Source organism: Atractosteus spatula, chromosome 20 (genome assembly GCF_055471065.1).
Source record: "Atractosteus spatula isolate fAtrSpa1 chromosome 20, fAtrSpa1.hap1, whole genome shotgun sequence".
NCBI classification, from domain to species: Eukaryota; Metazoa; Chordata; class Actinopteri; order Semionotiformes; family Lepisosteidae; genus Atractosteus; species Atractosteus spatula.
Genome location: NC_142725.1, coordinates 18,434,843 through 18,454,028, shown reverse-complemented (window position 1 = coordinate 18,454,028; position 19,186 = coordinate 18,434,843). Strand labels below are relative to the sequence as shown.

General features: G+C 53.4%; 3 protein-coding genes across 3 annotated transcripts; 1 reads left to right on the top strand and 2 right to left on the bottom strand.

Annotated features, from left to right (window-relative positions):
• Nucleotides 1–31: 31 nt before the first annotated feature.
• Nucleotides 32–7,443, bottom strand: clcnk (chloride voltage-gated channel K). The gene is made up of 20 exons (XM_088938448.1): nucleotides 7,404–7,443; nucleotides 6,359–6,534; nucleotides 6,131–6,262; nucleotides 5,920–6,048; nucleotides 5,709–5,848; nucleotides 5,486–5,563; nucleotides 5,197–5,272; nucleotides 4,981–5,106; nucleotides 4,756–4,840; nucleotides 4,377–4,478; nucleotides 4,200–4,284; nucleotides 3,804–3,977; nucleotides 3,398–3,467; nucleotides 3,084–3,194; nucleotides 2,709–2,922; nucleotides 2,491–2,624; nucleotides 1,894–1,967; nucleotides 1,585–1,665; nucleotides 1,296–1,382; nucleotides 32–1,104 (listed from the first exon to the last, which is right to left on the bottom strand). Exons 2-20 carry the CDS (start codon nucleotides 6,492–6,494, stop codon nucleotides 1,051–1,053), a joined length of 2,088 nt encoding a protein of 695 aa, XP_088794574.1. The 5' UTR covers nucleotides 6,495–6,534; nucleotides 7,404–7,443; the 3' UTR covers nucleotides 32–1,050.
• A 4,882-nt stretch (nucleotides 7,444–12,325) lies between these two features.
• Nucleotides 12,326–15,835, top strand: hspb7 (heat shock protein family B (small) member 7). Its single transcript, XM_088938458.1, has 3 exons — nucleotides 12,326–12,710; nucleotides 14,134–14,267; nucleotides 14,917–15,835. Exons 1-3 carry the CDS (start codon nucleotides 12,530–12,532, stop codon nucleotides 15,100–15,102), a joined length of 501 nt encoding a protein of 166 aa, XP_088794584.1. The 5' UTR covers nucleotides 12,326–12,529; the 3' UTR covers nucleotides 15,103–15,835.
• A 278-nt stretch (nucleotides 15,836–16,113) lies between these two features.
• Nucleotides 16,114–19,174, bottom strand: LOC148817741 (uncharacterized). The gene is made up of 2 exons (XM_088938459.1): nucleotides 17,782–19,174; nucleotides 16,114–16,971 (listed from the first exon to the last, which is right to left on the bottom strand). Exons 1-2 carry the CDS (start codon nucleotides 17,816–17,818, stop codon nucleotides 16,577–16,579), a joined length of 432 nt encoding a protein of 143 aa, XP_088794585.1. The 5' UTR covers nucleotides 17,819–19,174; the 3' UTR covers nucleotides 16,114–16,576.
• Nucleotides 19,175–19,186: the final 12 nt, after the last annotated feature.

Genomic DNA, 19,186 nt, shown 5'->3' with positions numbered 1-19,186 from the left:
CTGCGTGATTGACGACACAGGCAGCCCTGCGTGGAGGAAACTCAGGACTTTATTAACAAGCAGTGGCAGCGTTAACTCACAGGGCTCAGTAAGGAAGGACGGCCTGTCTGAAACTGAATTTGCAGCATCGCTCGTGATCAGTACAGCCCACCGTGCTCTAGAACTACAGCATCTGAGCTTCAAAGCCCACTCCCCCCGAGCAGATGAACAGCAGGAGAGCTGCTGCTGTCTCAGGGACGGCAGCCGCGCCCTCGGTGACTCACAGGGCACCAGCAGGGGGCAGTGCTTTCTCATTGGGTCTGCCAGGGGTCTGGGAGGCTGCTGGGATAACTGTCTGTCTGATCGCTGAAGGAGAGATGAGCTTGCTAATCCTGCTCTGGCAGCAGGGCACGAGAGAGAAGAAAGAAAGGAGAAGTGATAGATGTCAGACAGTGAGAGAGAGAGAGAGAAAGAGAGAGAGAGAGCGAGAGGGCCATGATGTACAGACCGCAGTGAAGTGAAGCTGCTGGTCCAGCAGGGCAGAGCTGTTATCTGATGTGACGGAGAGGGAGAGAAAGGCCACACAGAGCAGCAGAACACGTCCTCCTGAAAGCAGGAGAACGAGGCTCACGTTAAAGGACAGGAGGGGTGCGGGGGGGCAGTTTAACAGTGACAGGCTGTAGCGCCGGAGATAACGAAATCGCTGGGGACGGTCCCACACTTGTTAACGGCAACCTCTCCGTAGCAAATTCCCCTGAGCCACGCACTGAGCCAGACTGCTGTCTCTAGGATCAGTGAGGAGCAGACGGAAGAGTTTGTTAGCCTACTTCCTTTAGAGGTAAAAGATCCTGAATTGCCATGAAATTGACATGCAGCCCTGCCAGCGACATGTCTGATGAGCTTCATTGCTGGCGGAGAATTGTTCCAGGGAGTGAGGACAGGTTTCCGACAGCAGCAGGCACAAGGGTGAGCAGAGCTTTCTGGGCGAGGATGGAGACTCTGCCAGCTGTGTGTCCCTCTGGGGGCTTGTCTGGAGCCGAGCCTGAGGGTGGACTGGCCACTGTCCAGTGGTCATGGCTGAGCAGAAATCTTTCCTGTGGCCATATCTTCAATTGCTTTCTTCATCTGCAGCAATAACAGTGATGTTAGTGGTCATACAAACAGGGTGCTGTTTCAACCAAGCAAGCTGGATGAGCATTTGTAACCTCTCTAATGTTCCTGCGTGTGTGTGTGAGTGTGAGCGTGTGGCTGTGTGTGCTCATGTGTATGTGGGTGCTTGTACAGTACACGAGTGTGTGTGCAATGGGATCTCTCACCTCTGCTCTGGACATGAGCCCAGTCAATCTCCCTCCCTCGGTCACATACAGGAGGTTGAGGCCCAGCAGCAGGAAGGCAGTGTGGGCCTGAGAGGAGAGAGCACAGCAAGAAGGGTGGCAGCCATGTGACAGGGGTACAGAGACACAGCACTCTCCACAGGAGGTTGAGACTATAATGACTTAGGAGGGAGAAGTAAGGGTTCTTGCTATGTTTTACAAAACTAGAGAGTATCTTTGAACTACAGTGCAGTGTGGAGCAGAGAGATGATTCGACCTGAAGGCATCCTACCTGCTGGATGGTGGTTTTGTTAGAGAGCTGCAATGTGATTGGCTGAATGGAACACACTTCCCATAGTTCTCTGTCCAATCCCTGTCCAGGACAGTAAAATAGGCACGTGATTCCTGAGATGTTACCTCTGTTTCAGTTTTACACATCATTCATCTCCATCCCCTACTAAACCTTACAGCCCCTGAATCCCAGCAGCCCCCCACACCCTGTAACCAATTTCCACACACCTCATACTGCATTCCCCTCCCCCATCTGTCCCAGTAACCCTATATCCCAGTTCCACACAGCCTGTGTTCAGGTTTCCAGTACCGGCTCATCAGCATGGAGATGGAGAAATCGGACCAGCTCCGATCTGCACACGGAGCCCAGCAGGACCAGGGCATCTGAAACACAGGGAGACACCACTGCTTGTAACCTCAGGAGGACTCAGACAGTCTTGCAGATGTTAGATCTCCTGTGATCAAGGTGCACCACTACCTTACCGGCACCCCCAGGGCTTCCCAGGTCCAGACTCACATCTGGATGGTCCGGGTTTCTGATACAACCCCATCATTTATCTCATAATCTACACACTACACCGCTTTTAAAACACGTCCTGAGACCTAAATCAGCTGTTAACTACAGGGTCAAAAGTGACCTGGATTTCTAGTGCTCTTCAGGAGTCTGTGTTCAGCACAACGGCTCTGAAGAAGGTTCTGTTGTACCTCTATCTGAATATCAGACAGGCAGCTGTGGAGTGCAGAAGCTGCAGCAGTGCTATCGGATCTGATCTGCGCCACAGCAGAGGAGCAGCCGACTGAGCCACTGTGACAGGAAATAATCGGAGCGAGAGGCAGGACGTGAGTATGAAGCCAAAGGACCCAGCCCCCACTGGCCACTGGGCTCACAGGCGGTCAGTCATCTCACCGTGCGTGTCCACCACGGGGAACTCCGGGTCCTGGCAGCTGGCCAGCGCAGAGCGGACCTCCGCCAGCCGGCCGCTCCTCGCCAGCGCCCTCGGCTCCGGCCGCATCGCCTGCTCCACCCTCACCGCCCGCAGCCTGCGGAGAGAGACACTGCAGCTGGACAGCAGGCTGGACAGGGCGCAGGCGGCCGGCGGCCACGGGCCGGGGCGGGGTGCTTACTCAGGGTGTGACTTGAGCACCTGGGGCAGGTAGGGCAGTTTCCTGAGGATGATGATGCCGTCATAGAAGGAGGGCTGGTAGCGGCGACAGAGGGCGTTGGAGATCAGCGTCGCCAACACCACCGGCAGGACGTGGGCAATCTGCCCGGTCATCTCGAACACCAGCAGGGCGGGCGAGAGCGTGTGCGTCACCGCGCCCGAGAACGCGGCCGCGCCTGCAGCACACAACCGCAGAATCAGAGCAGTGCTCCTTCAACCCCCTCCCCGAGGGCACAGAGCCCCTGGGACAGCTCCGCCGCTCAGAGCTCAGAGACGAAGGCTGCGGCTGGTGTCTGACACTTAGAAACAGGATGATCAGAGGGGCTGCTGTCCTTACCAGCCAGAGAGTATCCTCCAGGGTTTATAGGGCTCAGGATCCCCTCTGACTGCATCCCCTCGGGATACAGGTAGGCCACCACCTCCCCCACAAACCGGCCAATTGCAGCACCTGCAACAGACATTGGACCGGGGATAGGGTTGGCACTAGGAGTAGGGTTTAGGCTGACGTTGTCTTTAGGGTGAGGGTTACAGCTGGACGAAAGCTTAGAGCTAGGGCCCGGGTTACAGGCAGTTCTGCTTAGGCCTGTGGTTCTGTACGAGTTAAAGCAATGCTCTTGGCCAGTGGTGGGGCTTAGCAACAAGGTATCTCACCATAAATGACGACAGGCATGAAGTACCCAGCTGGCATGGGCATGGTGGTGGCCAGGAGGAGCATCCAGAACTAGGAGACAGAGGAGAATCAGCCCAGCATGTGACTGTATTTAACCTCTTACCTGACTGCCAGTTACCAGTCTGTCTGTCTATAGAAACACACATTCATTGCAAAGACAGTACTATTTATCAACCCCTTGCTATGATTTTATTTATGCGAAGCAAGCTATTATGATTTTTGATAGGGCTGCTTCTACATTCAGAAAGATTCCTTTATAAGGCCCAACTGTCCATCTAACTGTTTGGCTATCTGTCTGTCCATCCAGCCACAGAGCAGTGGGGGCAGTGTGGCTCTGCCAGGCTGGGACAGACAGCAGGGGGCAGTGTGGCTCTGTCTACTGCACACCTTCATGACCAGGAAGATCCCCAGGGTACCGTAGACAGGGACAAGGGGGTGACACCACTCCAGCCAGAGGTACTCGGGGTCCACCTCCTCTGGCCGTGGCACTGAGCTGTTCGAGCACAGCGCCCCCAAGCGCCGGCCGTCAAACAGGGAGTTGAGGAGCTCTCTCATGTTCATCTGGTAAAGAGAGGAGAAGAAGCCGTATCTTTCCACTCACAGCAGACATGATTACCATCTTTTTTAATAACTTTCAACTGCAAAACTGAATGTTATGATTGGTCTTGACTTCTTATTACTTCCTGTTAAAATATCCTACAACAACATCCACACAACTGGGATGGAGAGGCTGTAGCGATCTTCGTCAGCCTCCTGTCTTCACCGGCAGCGACGGACACTCACCCGGGAGCCCATGAACTGCCCGATGCCATACGGGAACGTCATGGAGGCCAGGAGGAGCGCCACCAGCCCGGAGTATAGCGCCTTACTGCGGAAACAGCACCGCACACTGAGCCCTGGGCAGCCGGTCAGTGGGGGAGGGTAAATGTTACCCAGAAACGCCTCTAGGAATCCACTCACTCTGTGGCCAAGATCCTGCTGGTGACGGCGCTGGTCCTGGTGAAGGTGACCAGCCAGCGGTGGAGGAAGAGGTAGGCACAGCAGATCGCCCCGCACAGCAGCCTGGGGGAGAGCAGGCCAACAGAGCAAGTTCAAGAGCCAGTGCACTGCCACACCGGTGGGGGAGACACAGGCTCATGGATTCCCTCGTACTTCAACTCGTGGTCTCCCACTTAAAATAGGTCAAGATAGACAGATTCTCCAGCATAAAGTATTATTCCCGGCATTTTATCCTGAAATGGATCTTCCTGCTATGCATTAGGGATCTCATATTTATCAACAGGCAGCAGGTAATGCCTGTGACTGGAGAAAGGAGGAAAGAGGAGGGGAACAGTCTCACCCCAGGATGGCAAAGAAGAACATCTCGGGTAGGTCAAAGGGGAATTCGACCTGGTATCTCGTCTTGAACATCGCCATTATAGTCACTGCAGGGAAAGGAAGAGACAGTCCACTCTGATTGGAGCTGGAGCTGGTGACAGAGGCTGGCGTCTCTGTATCTGTTTCTTTCCCAGCTCCGGTCACTGCTTGCTCGTCATCCTCCAGTCCACTAGGGGGCAGCGTATACCTTGCTCACTGCTGAAGACAGCCAGTAGGCGGAACATGACGGCCCCAGAGACGGCAGCAAAGAAGGCGCGGCAGTAGTTCCTGACAGAATAGTGTGATGACATCACCTCCACGCTGAACAGCACGCCTGCGGGCCGGCAAGAGAGGGAGCCATGAGAGACGTCACCAGGGACGGGGGACAAGTAGAAGCAGGGAGGGGTTCTTAGCTGCTTCTCACCGCTGACGGGGCATCCAAAGCAGCTGGCCATGGCCACCGCAGCTCCAGCCACCAGCATGTCGCTGTGCAGATCTTTCTGTGGGGGCGAGAGACACGGGAGACAAGGAGAATGATCCCCAAGTTCACGCGCGAGGCAGCAGTGCACCTCTGGAGAGGCAGTTCTAGGCTTCAGGGGGTGCAGAGGTATCAGTAACACAGGACTGAGAAAGAGGAAGAGGCAACAGAGCAATCTGTTGCCGGCTGTGCCCCTGAAACCCCACCCTGTACAAGTACACCGCGGTTACCAGACCTCTGCTGTCCCTCTGATGGAGCTGCGTACTCTGTCCAGGAAACTGCCAACCATGCAGGATACATGGACAAACGGCCCCTGTGGAGACAGACGGGAGGGGCAGGTGTCACGAACGAGGCCCAGCCTCCTGCCACCCTGACGCCCGGTGGCCCAGCTCAGTGCTGAAGAGAGAGCTGGGGAGGCTCAGCCCGGCGGTTTCTGTCCGTCTTCGATCTCCTCTTACCACTTTGCCCAGGAAGATGGTGCTGCCGGCAGCAAGGGTGCAGGTCATGCCCACGACCTTGGCAGCCAGGTGTGTCAAGGTGAGGTAGCCCTCCAGCATCACTCCAGACAGGATGGTCTTCACCTCGGGCGCGCCCGACCCTGAGCAGACAAGCGCTGTGTTACTCTGCTCCTGCCCACGCGGCCCTCCTCCCCGAGACGTCGCGGCTCACCTGCGGACTGCGGGCACAGGCTCTGGGTGAAGCTGGTGGAGAAGGCGGTGAGAGCGATGGGGTACAGCGTCCAGCACAGGTACTGCAGCACAGCACTGCTCCCGACGGCCCGGAAGAGCCAGCGGTGAGCTGGGGAGAAGGCAGCGCTGTGAGGACTCCTGTGCACTCTGTCTCCTCACCTCTCTCTCGTCACCTTCCGTTCCTCTCTCACCGTCGATCAGCTTGAGGACGGTGGAGTCCATGAAGAAGCTGATGAGGGCAGTGATGACCCCCAGCGCACACAGGCAGTACCAGTCCAGCAGCTTCGGCATCCCCAGCGCAGCCTGAGCCCAGCGCAGACACCCTGCGAGAGCAGACAGCACAGCCAGCTCACCCCTGGGGTTGCACCTCAAAAACTACGGCAAATCGTTTTCCTGCCTGGGGGCACACCTGTACTGACCTGTGACCCTGCTCCTGGCACGGGGCCATGGTTTCCATGGATTCTTGTCCTGGAGGAGGAGCCTCTTCTCCGGGGGCTGAGCGCTGTGATTGGCTGGCTCAGCCACGCCCTCCGCTATGACCACTGCCGCCTCCATGCGCGCAGACTCGGGAGTTTTACGAGCTACAAGTCACACGCTGCCCATACAGATGCACACTGAGATATTCACGCAAGACTGCTGCACAGAGCAGGTCACGTCCTCGGCATCTTCAAGTCACTTTCCAGTTATTAAAAAAAAACACTTTTACCCGAAAGTGAAAATTGATAACAGTTGATAAAAAAGTAAATCACACACTGGAAATTGCGTAGTAATTCAAACAATCGAATAAAGAACTAATGAAGGAAACGGTCAACACGAGTATCACGGTGCGTCTGTGAGGAAAAGAGCTGTCCCCCAGCGGCCAGCAGAGGGAGCCGGAGAGCTGCAGACTGCCGTCAGCCGGGACGGGACAGGTGTGCGCGGGCGGCTCCTGTGAAGGTGCGGCGAGAGACTTCAAGATCTCCGGACGTAACTGAGTAAATCGTCAAATAGTTTTTGAGTTCGTACAGCAGTAAACCTCGGAGCGGGGCTGCGGAAAATTCATGTCAGGTAAAAAAGGTGCACTTTTTACACCTTCTGCACTTCCGTAAAGCATCAACACGTCTGATCTTTAGGGGAAAGCTGGGGATGTTTTTAAAAAAGCCGATTGTTGACAGTGTCAAGGGAGCGAGCGAGCGCCTGGGGGATCCTACGACCTCCTCGCATCCATTAAAATAGACGTCTTTAGTAAAAAGTGACAGAAATAGTCATTGACGAGTTAGAGTGTAGCTAGGACTAGGATTCACCTCTCACAAGTACTCAGATGTACCTTGTGTTCTTACAATATTTAACACGGATTTCAAAACTTCTCATTTCTCAACAGTAAAAATGAAAGATGCAGATCTACACAGAAACAGCAGCCGTATGTCAAAGAGAAAGTAAGAATGAAGTGGCTCATGAGCCGGAGCAGGGAAGCTCAGCTCTTACCTGGCGTGTGCGTGAGTCTCCTCCGGCTCCGGGCGCTGTGAGTCCGCAGGGAGCTGCCCTGAGACCCAGGCAGGCTGGCCCCGCCCCCGTGTGTCCCGAGAGAGGAGTGGACAGACCTGGAGAGAGTGTGTCTGTGTGTGAGCTGTGAGTCTGTGTGCGAATTTGTGAGAGTGTTGTTGACGGTGTCTGTGAGTCTGTGTGTGTGTGTCTGTGTGTGAGTCCGTGTGCGAATTTGTGAGAGTGTTGTTGATGGTGTCTGTGAGGGTGTGTATCTGTGTGAGTGTTGTTGAAAGTGTCTGCAAGAGTTTGTGAGTCTCTGTGTGTGTGTGAGAGAGAGTGAGAAAGTGCACAAGTGTGTTTGTGACTGTGAACATTGAACACCCATATGAATGTGTATATTTATCCCTCATAGTCCCCAAAATTCTGCATGATTTCTCCTCATTTCAATTCTCTTCCTTTTTTCTCTCCTTCAGATTTTTTTATTTCATATCAGTTGTTTTTTCATGATTGCTGTGAGGAAAATTCATCTAGTGTCCTCCTGATAATAACTGGTAACTTCACTCTGTGGTCCTGTGTGGTCTGTGTGTCTCCACTCTATTTCAACCTGTATCGTCTGTCTTACTAGATGAGCAGCTTGAAGCTGTGCTCTGCCGTGCAGAGACTCAGTGTTCAGAGCTGATGACTCTCCTCTGCTGGGCTTGGACACAGCTCAGCCCCACGCTGAGACCTGACCAGCAGTCTAACAGGCTCAGACACAGGCAGTCCTGCTGCAGCCTGATCCGGCTGGCAGATCCGGCTGAAGGACAAAGGAGCTGACTGACTCCCTGCAGCACTGATACACACTCTCACACTGACACACACTCTCACACTCTCACACTCACTCACACGGACACACTCTCACACTCACACTGACGCACACTCTCACACTGACACACACTCACACCGACACACACTCTCACACTGACACTCACTCTCACACACTCACACTGACACACACTCTCACACTCACACTGACACACACTCTCACACTGACACACACTCACACTGACACACACTCTCACACTCACACTCTCACACTCACACTGACACACACTCTCACACTGACACACACTCACACTCTCACACACTCACACACTGACACACTCACTCACACACTGACACACACTCACTCACACTGACACACTCACTCACACTCACACACTGACACACACTCACTCACACTGACACACTCACTCACACTCACACACTGATACACACTCACTCACACTGACACACTCACTCACACTCACACACTGACACACTCACTCACACTCACACACTGATACACACTCACTCACACACACGTCTCTTTTTTATTCTCCTCTCAGTTCCCTTCTCCTGCTGCTCCTGCACTGTTAATATTTAGCTCCTTGTCCCCAAGGCATCATCTCCGCTGTGTGCTGACAGTCACCTGCTGCAGGTGACTGACTGACCCCCCCCCCATCAAGCACACCCTCTCTTGTTTCCATAGTAACGTCACATCCCCAGTATCCCGAGCAAGAGAATTCTCCCGATTTCCCTGTGCTCAGCCCAGGCACAACAGCAGTACTGGTGCTGGAAAGCACGGCTCTAGCTCAGACCCAAGATTCCCTTCCATCCTGGTGCTGGAGCACCAAGTTCACTTCCTATAGGGCACCCCAAATCACCTGCTCGTTAACGATTAGGAACACTTGCCAGTTGATCAATTAGGCAAGTACTGTTTCAGTGAAGCACCACTGGTCATGATTTGAGCTTTAGCCTGTTCGCAGTAGAATGATAAAAATGACTAAATAAATGTTTTGGGGGATTTGAAAGTTTAAAACAATGATAACTGATAGATAAAGCAGATATTACCAGTGCTTGAATTTGTTTATGAAAGAAGAAAATCCCTTTTCTCCTACATTGAAATTACTTCATGGAACACATTTTTGCTCAATTGATCATGATTAAATTGATCCAGACCTTTAGAAAGTGGTTATTTAAAGTCTGTTTCTAAAGAGACCATGGATGTAGATTCTTGCCTTAGAATCTGTGTCTGTGCTGCCACCTAGCAGGACATAGCAAGAATGACACCCTTTTCTCCCTGGTTTCCCTGGCCTGATGGCGTGACAGCCCTGGTGCTCGTGCTGACTCTGACCCTGGCCGTGCTCTTCTGCTCACCAGTGCTGAATCCCCGGAGACTGACCCACAGTCGGACCATCCTGATAAAACGGGGGTCATGATTTGCGCTTGAACCTGTTTCTGACAATGAGAAAGCAGTTATTACCAGTACATGAATGTGCTCATGAAAGGAGAAAAGTCCCCTCCTATATTTATATACATACAGGGCTTCTACCAATTATATGATGGATCTGTTTTAACTGGCACCTGGTTCAACCAATCAGAGCCTTGAACAATGTACAGCAGCAACAGCAGGGTCCCACGCTCTTTAGAGAAGGTCTGTTTATTGGTGAACTATCCAGTCAACATACGCCAAGATATGACTGACACCCTGTCTAACCAATAATATTCTAAGATGGCCAAGCATCTCCCAGGGTGCTGGTGGAAGGGGCGGGCACTTTGGCCTGTCTGTGCTGGGCCAAGTGTGGTTGGTGACACATTGGCAGGCAGAGCCAGGCTCCTCACCCTGGGGAGGGTTCTGCTCAGGCCCGGCCTGCTGGCTGGACGGGCCGCGTTCCTCCGGACCCCTGGGACGCAGCCAGTGCCCAGGCAGGCTGCTGACAGGGGGACAGCTGTCTTCTTTGCAGGAGGCTTTCCGAGATTTTTGTCGCCTCCAGGATCAGCCTGTGGGATACTTTGTTGTTTAGGGTCAACAATCCAGCATGTTTTCCTCTGCTGGCGCGAGCTCAGCCACTCTCTCTCTGTGTAGTGCCACATTCGAACCTGTGTGTCTGGGGACAAAGTGCTGAACAATGAGTATTCAATCCTGTTCAGACCAGATCCTGCTGGTCTAAAGGCTAAATGCTCTATTCTTTATGAACTGGAAGTCTATCTGTATAGTTTCAATCAGCATCTGAGTGTGGCCCTGCGCCAGGCTCTGCAATGCCTTGTGTCTCCAGCGCCTGAGGACTCTGGTGACCTTCAGAGACTCTCAGTGCTGTTATTATTAGGGCTGTCTGATTAACCTTCACTCCCTCACTCAGCACTCCGGATTAGAGATGCACACTCACACTCACACGCTCCTCGCTCACTGCTCCAGAATAGACTCACTGACGCACTCACACACTCTCTCTCTCGTTAAATCACACACACTCTCTCTCATAAACTCACACACACATACACTCCCTCATTCATTCACACACTCTCTCTCATCCACACACACACTCTCGTTCACACACTCTGACATGCAGATCTGCTCTCACACACACACTCACACGCTCTCGCAGATGCCCAGATCTGCTCTCACACACACTGACACTATCTCTGATGCGCAGATCTGCTCTCTCTCACACACACTGATGCGCAGATCTGCTCTCACATACATACTCGCACACTCTCTCTGCTGCGCAGATCTGCTCTCACACACACACTCATACACTGATGCGCAGATCTGCTCTCACACACTCACACACTCTGCTGCGCAGATCTGCTCTCACACACACTCACACACTCTCTCTGATGCACTCTCTCTCACACACACTGATGCGCAGATCTGCTCTCACATACATACTCACACACTCTCTCTGCTGCACAGATCTGCTCTCACACACACTGACACACTCTGCTGCACAGATCTGCTCTCACACACACACTCTGATGCACAGATCTGCTCTCACACACTTACACACTCTGCTGCGCAGATCTGCTCTCACACACACTCACACGCTCTCTCTGCTGCGCAGATCTGCTCTCACACACACTGACACACTCTGCTGCGCAGATCTGCTGTCACACACACACTCTGATGCGCAGATCTGCTCTCACACACACACTCACACTCTGCTGCACAGATCTGCTCTCACACACACACTCACACACTCTCTCTGCTGCGCAGATCTGCTCTCACACACACTGACACACTCTGCTGCACAGATCTGCTCTCACACACACACTCACACACTCTCTCTGCTGCGCAGATCTCACACTCACGTGCTGTGGAGCGCTCTGCTGGTGACTCACTCCACAGCAGTGTGCTGTATTTAGCAGGCTGATAAGCCCAGAGCGAAAGAACACTGTGTCACTCTGACGGGGACAGAGGTGCTCAGGGTCACAGGACCCAGGCCAGGGTACAGCAGCTTGGATTAACAGCCTGCCAGTTACACAGACACCCAAACTGTTTGTCACTGAGTGCCTTACATTGCACTGGGCCTTGAGTTCAGCAGCCCACAGGCTGTATCCCTGTGTTGTTTGGGTTCGTTATTTTACATTTTTAGGATATTCTCTGTTTAACACTCTCTACTCTCCCATGAAACAGCCCGTTTCCACGTTGTCCGTTGCCCTGTGGAATCAGAGCAGGAGAGTTCTAGTCATGGTAGGAATGAGAGGAGCAACTCAGCTGACAGAGGGAACCAGGCTCACTCAATCAGTCAATTGCATAGTAATACCGGTTCATTACTGTCCTCTGGGTCCGGTCCTGCTCTCCCAGCCTCATCTCCCCCTTGCTGTTTCGTCTCCAGGAGGGGCAGCGCGGCGGCGGGGGGTGCGGAGCTCCGAGAGCGGGAAGCAGGAGGCAGGGAGAAGGGTGTGGAGACTCGGCCGGGCCGCAGGGAGGGAGGCACGGGCAGGCAGCTATTTCTGGGTCTCTTTGAGCGCTGCTGGAATGCAGGCCGTGATCTCACTCCCTCGCCAGCCGCGCGCTTTGTTAGAGGAGTCTGAGGCCAAACCCTCCCCAGCACCACCCAAACTTTCCACCAGCCCCCAGCCCAGACGCGCGGATAAATATAGCAGAGCAAGGCCCCTCCAAAACACACACACACACAAAGGCCGTAACTCGCACTGCTGTATAAAAGCCAGGCAGGCTGCATTCCTGAAGAGAGCACTGTCCGGTAGACAGCGGCAGGGAAGCGTTTCGGAAGAGCAGCACAGGGATCGAGAGAGGAGTGTATTTCTGCGCCCCTGCAGGCCTGTCTGCTCTCCTCTGGTGTGTGTACAGACCCTCTGGCCCGTCAATGAGCCTGAAAAACTCGTCAGCCTTTCGATCGGAGCGCAGTTTCCATCAGACCTCATCTTCCTCCTCCTCTTCCTCCTCCTCGGCCTGTGGAGACCCCTACATGGAGAAGACGCGGGGGATCTTCGGAGAGGACTTTGGATCCTTCTTGCGGCCACAGGGAGAGCCCTTGGTGTTCACAGGTAAGGGGACCGGGAGGAGGGGCGCGGCCGAGGACAGGTGAATGGAAAGGGCAGGAGCTGAGCTCCGGGCTTGGGACCTCGTCAAGAGTTTGACCTTGTATGACTTCCCCTCCTTTGGCACGGTTTCCCTGTGCCCCTCTGTCTCAGTCGCTGCTGTCCCTGTGCACATGGGGCTCCGGCTGGGCTTCAATCCTGTCCTGCTGGCTTAGTTATCAGAGACACGGCAGTCTGAAGAGCCCCAGTCTGGGGAGACAGCAGTCTGAAGAGCCCCAGTCTGGGGAGACAGCAGTCTGAAGAGCCCCAGTCTGGGGAGACAGGAGTGTTGCTTGAAGAAGTGCGCCTGGTTTCAGTCTGAACTGCAGGTAGAGTGTTTCTTGCAGTTTGTCTTGATTATAACTCTGCTCCACAACTTACCATCACGTGTCTGACTGTCCTGAAGGCTGTCTGACTGTCCTGAAGGCCGTCTGACTGTCCTGAAGGGTGTCTGACTGTCCTGAAGGTTGTCTGAGTGTCCTGAAGGGTGTCTGAGTCTTCCTGCAGCTGGTTTTGTGTCGGGAGCTTGGAGTTGGGATTCTGGGAACAGACTTGTTTGTGATCGGAGCACTGGTTCAGGTCACCAGAGTGTCTGGGGTGTTGATCAGGGACACAGAGTGAGAGGACACTCTGGGGACAAGGAGACAGTGTCCAGGGGCGAAAAGTGAGAGGACACTGTGGGGACGAGGAGACAGAGTCCAGGGGTGCTGTGTGGGAGGACACTGTGGGGACGAGGAGACACTGTCCAGGGACGCAGAGTGGGAGGACACTCTGGGGACGAGGAGACAGAGTCCAGGGGCGCAGAGTGGGAGGACACTGTGGGGACAGGAGACAGTGCCCAGGGCCGCAGAGTGGGAGGACATTCTGGGGACAGGAGACAGTGTCCAGGGGCGCAGAGTGAGAGGACACTGTGGGGACAGGAGACAGAGTCCAGCAGAGTCTCCAGCAGGTGTTGATGAAGGGAGCAGCGCTGGCTGGGCTCCAGGCCCTGAGACACCGCGCTGCTCTTCACCGTATAAGAGCACAGCCAGGCCCGCTGAGGCCCAGTCAAGGGAAAGACTGGGGGCTGTCAGGACAGCCAGCGAGAGTCCATCTGGCTTCCCCCTGGGCAGTTTCTAAGGGGCACTGAAATAATGGAAAAGCAACTTCAGGACTGGCAGGGCCCCAGTTTTAGAGCTCAGAGCTCCTTCCTGCGAACTGTCCTCTGTCCTTGCTGCTTCCTGGAAGAGAGCTGTGATTCCGCAGTCTCTGCGCGCTGGGGCTGGAGTGAGAGGGGCTTCAGTCTCCTGTTCCCAGCCGGCAGCTGCAACTGCTCTTTTATCCCTGAGTCTCACACTCGGGTTTAAGGATTCTTAACCTCTTTCTCCCTCCCCTCCTGATGCCGCCCCAGGTCGCTCTGGCAATGCAGGGACCATCCGGACCCTGGGGGACACCTACCAGTTCACAGTGGACGTCAGCGATTTCTCCCCAGAGGACGTCATTGTCACCACATCCAACAACCAGATCGAGGTCCGGGCAGAAAAGGTGAGGCCGGGGCTCAGGTGCAGTCTGCACCACCTGTGTCACATCCAGGCACTGTCACAGCTCTCTGCTCCAGAGAGTAACATTTCCCTTTGCAGATCAAGTGAGATTCAGCCACGTTGAAGTAAAGATGAATAAAGGTAATGAGAAGTAAGCAGATTTTAGCAGAAGTCTGTGATGAAGAAAAAAAGCTTTGAAAGCTTTGAAAAATGTAACAAGTAACAAGTCCCTGTGTTTCATTTAAACACACAAATATAATGTATTATGTTAAAAACAAACTTTCAACATTGACTAGTGATTACAGGATCATTGGGCAGGGTCGCCAGTAAATCAGCCCTCTGCCAGATCTCGCCGGAGCCAGCAAGCGGTTCAGTCAGCGCTCCTCCTAGGCGCACTTCCACCGGCCGCCAACAGAGGGCGACATGGCCTCCCGCCTCGCTGCCTTGCCTGCGTACAGTTTAACTGAAGAAAGGGAACAGTTTTTTTATACCCCTGTGCCCATGTTCAGTATAAGGTCGCTTGTTTTTTTCTTTAAAAAAAGACATTTTAATTTGTTTCCTGATCTGAGTGTAGAGAGCCAAAGCAGGCAGCGGGATGGGTGTTGTTACTGGTGCTTTGTCCTTGCTAACTCTCTGCTCCCTGACCTCACCAGCTGGCTGCAGACGGCACAGTGATGAACACCTTCACCCACAAGTGCCAGCTGCCCGAGGACGTGGACCCCACCTCGGTCACCTCTGCCCTGGGGGAGAGCGGAGCGCTGACTGTCAAGGCGAGAAGACACCCAGCCAAGCACAGCGACCACGCCCCCCCCACCTTCCGCACAGAGATCAAGATCTGAGCTGCAGCCACCCCCCGAGCAGGCCTGAGACAGACACACACACACACACAGACACAGACAAGATAGATACACACCAACATGCACTCTGTCCAGACCTGCAAGAACCAGACCCCTTGCTTTGTAAATAACCTCTATTTATACTGCTGTGTCTAATACTGTTACTGTACACACTGGGTGCTTCCACAACAGCCAGCGCTGTCAGTTAAGGGCTGATGTGGCTCTGTCTCTCTAGAGAGCCCAAGCAAGAAAATACAAAAATACAACATGCCAGAAGATTAGTAGGTACAGAAAAACCTAAAACTACATTTGATCACGTTCTCAGTTTTAAATTGTGCTGTGTGAATACCCATATCTGATGTCTTGTTAGCTGCGCTGTTCTTGCTGTGAGAAGTGTGTGTTTCTCTGTGGTGAAGTGTCATTGCTGTCTCTTCCTCCCCCAGACAGCCCCCCTGACCTCCTGGCAGGACAACACAGGGCCACAGCTCCCACCCTGAGCTCTTAATTGGATAATTACTGTTAATAGTTTAATTAAGCCCTGACTCTTATTGAAACCCCTGGTGACTCAGTGCACTCGGCCCCTGTGTGGGGGGGTTTCAGGACTGGTGCCCATTTCCTTCTGAACGCTGAGCTGACCAGGCAACCAGCTCTGTCCAGCCCTACAGAGCGCCCATGATAATCATGTTGAAATGACTTTGCTCTTTTTTACTTAGCAAATAAATAGTTTTGTGAGCCAGTAAGGTGTAGGGGTACTTATTGATTTCATTGATGGGATTGTTTGGTCGGTGACGAAGGGCTTCACTGATTGTCCACCTCCAGTAACACTAGACTCGAGGAAGATCTGTTGTAACCATGCAGATTACAGCTGCTCGTGCTCCCTGCTCGCTCCTGTCTGCTCCCTCCAGGCTCTCCCTGTGCTGTCAGCCTGCAGGGACGCTGGTGCACTGGCCTGTACTTACAGATCCCAGCTCGGCTCAGTCCCGCAGCACAGTGTGCTCGCACTCAGTCTTAGGCTTGGTTTTGAATATTTTTTTTAATAAAAGAGTAGGAAACAAAAATACAAATCATTTGTCAGTGAACACAGATCTGTAAGGACAGAAACAGACATTTCTGAAGTTTAAAAACTGCCGTACAAAAGTGCAAGGAAGCTCACAGCACCCGTTTGTGAAGAGTCCCATCACTGCAGTGATCACCACTCACAGGGTTCTCGACAGAAAGTCACATCCCACTGCCAGAAAAATGCATTCAGCACCTGAGGTCAGCCGAGTGACCCCTGCGGTCAGCAATGTCTTGTGTCAGAGGTTCTATATCAGCAAAACAAGTGATTTTCTAAAAAACATCAGCTCCTGTAGTGATCTTCCAGGCAAACACAAAGCTCAGCTCTATTGATCAAAGGAAACTGGAACAGAGAGTACAGGCTGTTTGCCTAAATCACCTCCTCTCGTCCCAAATCCCGGTCCATCTCCCCCACTCCCAGTCAGCCCACCCAACCCTGAAAGAGTCTCCGAAGATTCTCCACCACCTTCCTCCCGCCCAGAAGGCAGGCCCTGACCCCAGCCACCACCTTCCTATTGGTTGCCCCAGCGCCCTGGGGTCTGGGATTGGCCAGTTCTGCTGGCCGGTGCTGTGACGGACGAGTGCTGCAGCCAGCGGGGAGGCGCCTGGTGGTGCCGTCCATCACTAGGTAGGTCGGGGATGGCGGAGGACCCCTGGGCGACGGCCCTCTCCCCGACCGCGCAGGCGAGCGCAGGGTGGAGTCGTTGGCCAGCAAGACTGGGCTGGCACCTGGGTAGCCCACCAGGAACACTGGGTGCACGCCAGGATTCAGGAGCACTTGCCTCCTCGGGCCCAAAGACTGCGACCTTGGCTGGTCTGGAAGAGTACAAACAGGAAGGGAAGAAATACACATCGTGTTGATCTTCCATTCAACGAAACGCACTGTAGCCCATTACAGTGAAAAAACTCCCTGATCCACTCCAGGTTTTACAGGCTGCATGTTCAGCAGGCAGCACGCGGTATATTTACTATTATTTTAATTGCACGTGTATAAATGTGATCAAGACAATGTAACAGGCTTGTATCCTCCAGCCTCTGGTACTGACTTCTGTCAGTCAAGAGCAGTAAAACCTGGAGTGGATCAGACTGCTGTGCACTGGGAGTCTGTCTCCCAACCCTGCAAAGTGAAAGTATTTCAATGCCTCTCATCACACGCCTTGTTTGAAAAACAGACACTGACAAAACAGGTTTCGTAAGTGTATTGCTCCAGGGAACACTTTGAACTACTTCCTCAAGTACTGAATAATATGTAGTAATTCCAAAACCAATATTTCAGTGAGAAACATATTCCTCTTTTCCAAACCTGCTGGATAGATTTTACAAGCCTTCCGCTATCAACAGGACGCTGTTCTCTGCAGGATGAAGCCGTAAACAAATCACATTCTGTATGAGGAGGAACTTTTAGAGACTAATTTGAATAACATTTAAATAAAAGGAAGTAAAAGGCTCTTCTCCATTTACTGAAACCTTTGACTTGTTTGCACGTTAGATGTCTCACAGGGCTACAGAGTCTTCAGCTGCGTTATCTGTTCTGACTACAGTTCGCTGCAGTAGAAGTGAAGGGTAGTTAAACTGTGAAAGAGTCCTGGAAACGCCACAGTTCGCCACGGGAAGATGCCACAATACCTGGGAGCTGGCAGCTGTGCTCCTGCACCGCGGACATGCTGTCTCTCTGGGCTGTCCTGGGATCGCTGCAGCTCTGCCTCTCTGGCCAGGAGTGAGGCACTGCGCACCTTCCTCTGCCTTAAACAGGGCTTGTCCCCTCCCGTCCCACACCGGCGGGGACCGCCCCGGTCTTACACAACATACCGCGGCAGGTGGCCTGCCCGCACACCGCCTAGCTTGTCAGCGCTTGGCTGGCTGGGCGTTTGCACAACGTTTGGAAACTGTCTGCAGATGTCTTTCAGAGCAAGGGGGAGGAGAGGGGAGAAAAAGAGTTTCAAATCTCTGTATTTCACCAGAAGGCTCCTTTTTCCCCCAGCAGCCCCAGGGAGACGGCTGGGGGCCCTCAGTGCTCTTTCCGAGCCTCTGTCTCGAACCCGCAGGGCTGCGGCTCTGTCCCCATCGCTGAGATGAGCAAGTCCTGCTGTGAGAGAAGCGGAGCTTCACAACACAGAGGACTGGAGAGACACGGAGTCGATCTTTAAGGCCCAGCAGGGGCCTGTTTCTGTGGTTCACAGCCAGGTTCTGATGCAACACAGTCCGGTGACGTGAGTTTGTGACTCTTCTGTGTCTCTGAGGTGCGAGGTGTTTCCAGCTGTACTACTGCAGGACTCAGTCGCTGTGTGAAAAGGAGAAGACTTCAGCCCTCGTCAGAAACCAGCAGGTTTATATTGGGCTGACAAGGGTGGAGGCAGTGGAGGGCGAACTTCCTCACAGACACCCGCGGCCTCAAAACTTCCCGCTCGCAACAGCGGCCCTGCAGCGATCTCCACAGCAACAAGCTGTCGGTCAGCGGTCAGGGCCGGAGCAGCTGTTCCCAGCGCTGTGCCGGCAGCCCCCCGAGCTCCGGCCCGCCTCCACCGAGCTCTTCCTGGCTCCTTTTACACAAGGCTGAACCTTAAAATGAGGGGACACAGCGTTCAGGACATTTTGCTCCATTAATTTAGAATCACACCATGTCATCCTCCAAAACTTGTGTTTGCTGCCCAGTTGCTTCTCCAGTCATTAAAAACAAGCCCTTTCCACAGCGGGCAGGCTCTGAGTGTGTGGGGCCGCGTCAGCCAGCACACACGGGCAGGGGGAAGAGTCCAGTCGAAGCACAAGACCTCTCTGGATGTGCCCGTTTCGCTGCTGCTCACCAAGCTCTGGGCTTTAGTATCTAATTGAACAGCTTTCGTCAGCACACTGAATACACCGAACTATATCATGTTAAACACTTCTGAATGCGGTTTGTTTTGCTGCAGTTTTTATTACTTTACTTTGCTGCGTTGCATTTTGTTAGACAGCCCTGTAATGTTGTGAGGTACCACACACTGCAGCGTGCTGTTGTTATTATTTCCTCCAGACGCGCTCCCGCGAGTCCAAGCTT

Bases quoted from the DNA above. Each gene is read 5' to 3' on its own strand.
- LOC148817741 (XM_088938459.1), bottom strand. From the start codon at position 17,818: ATGTCCGCGGTGCAGGAGCACAGCTGCCAGCTCCCAG. The intron at 16,972-17,781 runs GTATTGTGGCAT...GTACTCTTCCAG, and splicing joins GCACAGCTGCCAGCTCCCAG to ACCAGCCAAGGTCGCAGTCT.
- clcnk (XM_088938448.1), bottom strand. From the start codon at position 6,494: ATGGAGGCGGCAGTGGTCATAGCGGAGGGCGTGGCTGAGCCAGCCAAT. The intron at 6,263-6,358 runs GTCAGTACAGGT...CTGCTCTCGCAG, and splicing joins TGCCAGGAGCAGGGTCACAG to GGTGTCTGCGCTGGGCTCAG. The intron at 2,625-2,708 runs GTAAGCACCCCG...CTCTCTCCGCAG, and splicing joins GTGCTCAAGTCACACCCTGA to GCTGCGGGCGGTGAGGGTGG.
- hspb7 (XM_088938458.1), top strand. From the start codon at position 12,530: ATGAGCCTGAAAAACTCGTCAGCCTTTCGATCGGAGCGCAGTTTCCAT. The intron at 12,711-14,133 runs GTAAGGGGACCG...ATGCCGCCCCAG, and splicing joins AGAGCCCTTGGTGTTCACAG to GTCGCTCTGGCAATGCAGGG. The intron at 14,268-14,916 runs GTGAGGCCGGGG...TGACCTCACCAG, and splicing joins TCGAGGTCCGGGCAGAAAAG to CTGGCTGCAGACGGCACAGT.